This window comes from Micromesistius poutassou (assembly GCF_964030765.1).
Source record: "Micromesistius poutassou genome assembly, chromosome: 18".
Classification (NCBI taxonomy): Eukaryota; Metazoa; Chordata; class Actinopteri; order Gadiformes; family Gadidae; genus Micromesistius; species Micromesistius poutassou.
Genome location: NC_140288.1, coordinates 12978722 through 12983957, shown reverse-complemented (window position 1 = coordinate 12983957; position 5236 = coordinate 12978722). Strand labels below are relative to the sequence as shown.

Sequence of the window (5236 nt, the reverse complement as noted above, 5' to 3'; positions counted from 1 at the left end):
AGCACAGGTCAGCTCACAGTCATGCATACACAAATGTGTCAACACAAATACAGACACGTGCATACACAAATGCAGACACACACAATCAAACATACACACACGTGGTGTTGGGCGGTGTGGTTGTAGGGTGGTGGTGGTGGTGATGGTTAAGGGGAGCATGAAGAATGGAGCTGCGGTGGAGGAGGAATGTTCTTATCATCCAACCCCTCAGCTACCGAATGTTGTTGTTCCTTGTGCACCGCCCTCCTCCACCTTCCTCAACCCTCCCCATCCTCCTCCACCTTGGCCTGTTTGGTTGTACATTCCCGTCGGGGAGATCAGATCAGAGTTCCTCAGACACGCATACAGAGGGAGGGAGGGAGGGAAGGAGGGAGAGAGAGAGGGAGGGAGGAGGAGAAGGAGATATAGGGAGGGAGGGAGGGGGGAGAGAAGGAGACAAAGAGAGGGAGGGAGGGAGGGGGAGAAGGAGACAGAGGGAGGGAGGGAGAGACAGAGGGAGGGAGAGAGGGAGAAGGAGACAGGGAGGGCGGGAGGGGAGAAGGAGACACAGGGAGGGAGGGAGGAAAAGAGAAGGAAAGACTAAGAGAGAGAGAATAACAAGAGACAGATTTCAGAAAGGCGAGAGGGAGAGGGAGAGAATGTCTCATATGCTGCATCTCATTTGACTCTTCAGTGTGTTTTGGCGATGTGACAGTCTGTCTGTCTGCCACTTAAAGCATCAGATTGAACTGTGGGCAAGAGAGTCACCGAGAGGGAGAGGGAGAGAGGTAGGGACAGGGGGAGAGAGAGACAAGGGAGAGAGACAAAAAGAGAGTTAGCGAGGAGAAGAAGTAGAGAGAGGAGTGAGATGGCCGGTGAGCGAGCGACAGACTGAAGTCCAGGATGGAGTGGAGGTTGGTGGCGGTCATCGTCCTGCTCTCCGCCCAGCATACAGCCTCCCAGAGGACAGGTAGGCCTCCGTTCAACAATTCATTCTAATTGTTATATGGTAGTCAGTTTTTCATGGATGTTTTTTTATTAATCATAATTTCTTTAATCAACCGCCCTTTATCTAAATGGCGTCCCGCTCCGATCCAATTTAGGAAACTAACCCCTACCTGCTCCTTAATGACCTGTCTCTGTATTCACTGTCTAACGCCTACCTGCTCCTTAATGACCTGTCTCTGTACTGTCTAACCCCTACCTGCTCCTTAATGACCTGTCTCTGTACTGTCTAACCCCTACCTGCTCCTTAATGACCTGTCTCTGTACTGTCTAACCCCTACCTGCTCCTTAATGACCTATCTCTGTATCCACTGTCTAACCCCTGCTCTGTATTCACTGTAAGTAACTTTGGTTAGAAGCATTTGCCAAATAACTAATCAATGAACTAAATAAGTAGATAGTAGATAGTAAATCAAATAATAATTGTAAGCGGGCTTGGTGAAGGCTGTATCATTGTTTTGTAGAAGTACAATACTATTGGGATACAAACTTTGTAGACGCTCCTATACTGCAGTATATAGAACTTTAACCACTTTAATGGGATTCAGTCACTGATTTATCTTCTCTGGAATTTCTTCTTGACAAAGAGTCCCTCTTCTGGAATTCAGGAAGTGGGAAGAAAGGAATTGAAGGTATTTGGATGGAAATGGTGGCCGATTGAAACCAGTCACAAATCTCTACTGTTATTGCCAGGCTTTACCGATCGTTATAGTTGCTCAACCTGAGTTGATCGGTTCATTGGTTCTACCGGCTTATTGACGTCTTCAGTTCCCCCCTCATCAGTTTGTGTTTTGGCCTGTGAGCTTCTTCATCTTCATCAGTCTGTTAACTTAGCTTTGGCTCAGACCACACACACTCACTCAACACTCACTCAGTTTGCCGTTGCAGAGATTCTAAGTATCATAGCCTCACCTTACCCCAACCCTGCCTAGTGGGACATGGTCAAAGGTTTGTCGTGCTAAATGTAGGGTTAATGCAAGTAGGTCCAATCAGCTAACTGTAAACTCGTTATTGAGTTTGAAACAATTATAAGTTATTGAAATTATTGCAAAGATAAACAAAGTCCTGGTAGCCTGCAGCTTACGCCTCTGTAGCCTGCAGGCTACTCCACTATAGGCTGTGACGAGGCCTTCCTCTCTCTCTCTCTCGCTCTTACTCTTGCTCTCACTCTCGCTCTCTCATTCACTCTCTCTTCCCCCCCCCCTCCCGAGGGTAACCAGAGCAGCCATTCTCCTCTTCTCCCTCCGGCCCAGAGAAGCCATTTAGAGCCACTAATGAATGGATGGTAGTTGTTCCCCCGAGATCGTCGCTAGCGCTTAGCAAGAGATTACACGTCCCCCACCGCCGCGGTAATGACATAGCATCCTGAACACCGATTGGTTGAGGAGGGGATGAGGGAGGAAGTGGGGAGAGGACTTTATGAAGCCAAGGCCTTCCAACCTGACATCTGGGTTTGGAGAAGCAATCTGAAATTGAATTAAAACCATATAGTGATCATAAGAGTAGGATGGCATTTGGTTGATGTAGTTCAAAATCGAGCTAAATAAAGAGGCGGGCAATGGAATAATGATAGCCCATCATGGAAAGATAATTATTAGTTATGTGGGGGTTATAGTTATTATAGCAACCATTTTTAACTGCGAGGATGATAGGGATGTTGATGAGGACTAATTAACACATGCCCTTGCCATGTGCATTCATCATCTTTCTAATGAAAAAATGACACAAACATCGCTAATTAAATTCCTATCTCATTGCTTTGTAAGAATTCTACACATTCAACTGACAAAGGAAACGCATCAGAGATGTGGAGAGAGAGTGGGAGGGCTTCAAAACAAGCTTCACAAGATCAGTAGAAGTTAATGTACTGCGGCCTATACCTTCCAACCTCCCCACCCATCAGGCCTTTAAAGTCGTCTTAAAGAGTTTAATAAATGACACGCTGGCAGTAGAGGTAATGCCTGGGCGGTGGACCAACGTGGAGACGGATCACTCTGGAGGCCGGCCAGATATCACCACAGACCCCAGGAGTCGTAGAGATTTCATTTTAAAGTCGCTGCTGGAACCGAGCACATTGTCTCTTTTTTTTTGCGAACAGATTTTTCTGTTGGCAGTGAAGTGATAGTTTAAAGTCGCCTGCCTTACCAACGGTAGGGGTCTGGACAGCCTCTGTCTGCCTGCAGTCTACCGCGTCGTTCAACCTCACCAAGTCATCTTAAATGCATCTGATGGATATTTCAATCATTGTACGTTTCAAGCAAACTCAAGATGAGTATAACACCAGTAAACTTCACAACCTCAACCATAACCAGATACCAGCATGACTCTGAATCCCTTCTCATTCGCCCGATAAAACAAATCAATACATTTTTTGGCTCGCCACGACCTAGACCTCCCAGTCATTTCCTTTGTAGCTCGCTGGTAGAGACGGTGAACCCAAACTGCCCGTTCAAACACCCGTCTCAAATCCGACTGGGTATTATTGCAGGCAGCGTCTGTGTTGATGCATGCCTCGCCTCAGCCTGAACACACAGGGAGAGGTGTCACGCTCAGCGGGCTGGAGGAACATGCTCTGATCCCCTTTCTTCTCCATTTAGCGCTCTTTCCGTCCGCCTACAGGATAAAGGGTTAGAGGAACATGCTCTGATCTCAATCCTCTTTCTCCCTCCGTTTAGCTCTGTATCCGTCCGCCTACAGGATAAGGCGCAGAACGCATTCGCTGGTGAACCCCACCTTCCAGAGCTCTATGACGGAGGTGAACCTGCTCTTTGAGGTCAGTAATCCCCAGTGTGCTATCCCCTAATGCTGTAACAATGGTTTGCATAGTATTGCATTTTCTTTGCTGCTGTTTATTTCGCGATTTTTTTTAAGCTTTAAAGGCCAAATCTTTTTCCTTGAATGTAGCTAGCACACGTCCACAATCAAACCCTTGAGGTGTCTTGTCTTCAAATGTTAAAGCTGTCAAGAAGGACCCTGAATGAAACCCTCTTCATAACGAGCAGGAATGCTATATTGGTGTTGTGTTAGCTTGAAGTTACAGTGACGACCAGAACTGGAAATCTGAGCTAATCTTCAGTTATTTGCTGCCAATTTTTCCCCGAAAAAAACTAAATGCAGGACGATGTTAAAACACACTCAGAACATTTGGATTTAATCCTTAGAGATTTGATTGCAGCATAGTCCAACGGCAGAAATGAAACATGCTAGTCAAAAATAACTAACCCTTAAATTAACCCTAACTAGGTGAATTATATGGGTGTGTAGAACTAGTTTTGCTAACAACGGGAAATTTCCAGTGACCTTGTAGTTGAGTCCTTAAACATGTCCCTTGACCTTCGACCCTCCTGCCCTTGACCCGTTGGACCCTCTCCTGAGCCCAGGCGCTGCTGGGCGGCCTGCAGATCGCGGGCGGGGCCGGGCGCTCCCTCCTCATCCCGGACGAGGAGCTGGCCTCGCTGAGGAGCCTGCGGAGGCTGGAGGTGGTCTGTGAGGACGTCCTGCCCAAGAGGCTGTCGGAGGTGCGGCGGCTGACGGCGTCGCTGGCCCGGCGGCGCGCCCCCCTCAGCGCGCCGGACTTCGAGCGGACGGTGCTGACCATGGTGTACGCCCTGCAGGTGCTGGCCGACGTCAGCGCCCCGCACCAGAGGGAGGTCTGGGCAGACGCCCTGCTGCAGCTCTTCAGGGCGATTCAACAGGACCTCACGTGAGGCCGACGACCTCCTCCCCAAACCGCTGGACTCCTGAAGGACTTGAGAGTATTTTAAACGTGACCGTACTCACGGACACACATACAAATCCTTGAATCAGTTATATCTTTAAATCTTTATATCTTTAAATCACTCGCGAACATTTTGACGACTATAACCTGACAAGTACAGTACAGTTTCCTTTTTTTATTGTGACTGTCATAGATACAAATATTAATCAATATCTAATTATGTATTTTTTCTAAATATATTTCTGTTCAATACAAATCATAATATTTTTTAACTTGATATTTGACGCCATTCCTGATCATTACAATGTGCGTGACCCTAATCAAAGCCCACTCGAAGAACAATCGTAATATTATTATTATTCATCACCTACACCCCTTCATCACCCTCACCCCTTCATCATCCTCACCCATTCCTCTGTTCAGCAGGCAAGCTAGCTAGCTAGCTTTCTTTGATGTTTTATTACATCTAAGTTGATAATGGCAGTAGCTAAAGAAAGTAGGTTGTTGTAGCGTCGGCCCGCTACACACTACCTA

At 47.1% G+C, this 5236-nt stretch overlaps 1 protein-coding gene across 1 annotated transcript; it reads left to right on the top strand.

Annotated features, from left to right (window-relative positions):
- The first annotated feature begins 825 nt into the window (after window positions 1-825).
- LOC311362867 (protein FAM180A-like) lies at window positions 826-4755 on the top strand. Its single transcript, XM_084482753.1, has 3 exons — window positions 826-949; window positions 3660-3757; window positions 4365-4755. Exons 1-3 carry the CDS (start codon window positions 883-885, stop codon window positions 4689-4691), a joined length of 492 nt encoding a protein of 163 aa, XP_084338879.1. The 5' UTR covers window positions 826-882; the 3' UTR covers window positions 4692-4755.
- Window positions 4756-5236: the final 481 nt, after the last annotated feature.

What these genes read in the sequence shown, in the direction of transcription:
- LOC311362867 (XM_084482753.1), top strand. Translation starts at nt 883, where the DNA reads ATGGAGTGGAGGTTGGTGGCGGTCATCGTCCTGCTCTCCGCCCAGCAT. An exon ending in TACAGCCTCCCAGAGGACAG is followed by an intron (nt 950 to 3,659) that starts GTAGGCCTCCGT and finishes CCCTCCGTTTAG; the next exon opens with CTCTGTATCCGTCCGCCTAC. An exon ending in AGGTGAACCTGCTCTTTGAG is followed by an intron (nt 3,758 to 4,364) that starts GTCAGTAATCCC and finishes TCCTGAGCCCAG; the next exon opens with GCGCTGCTGGGCGGCCTGCA.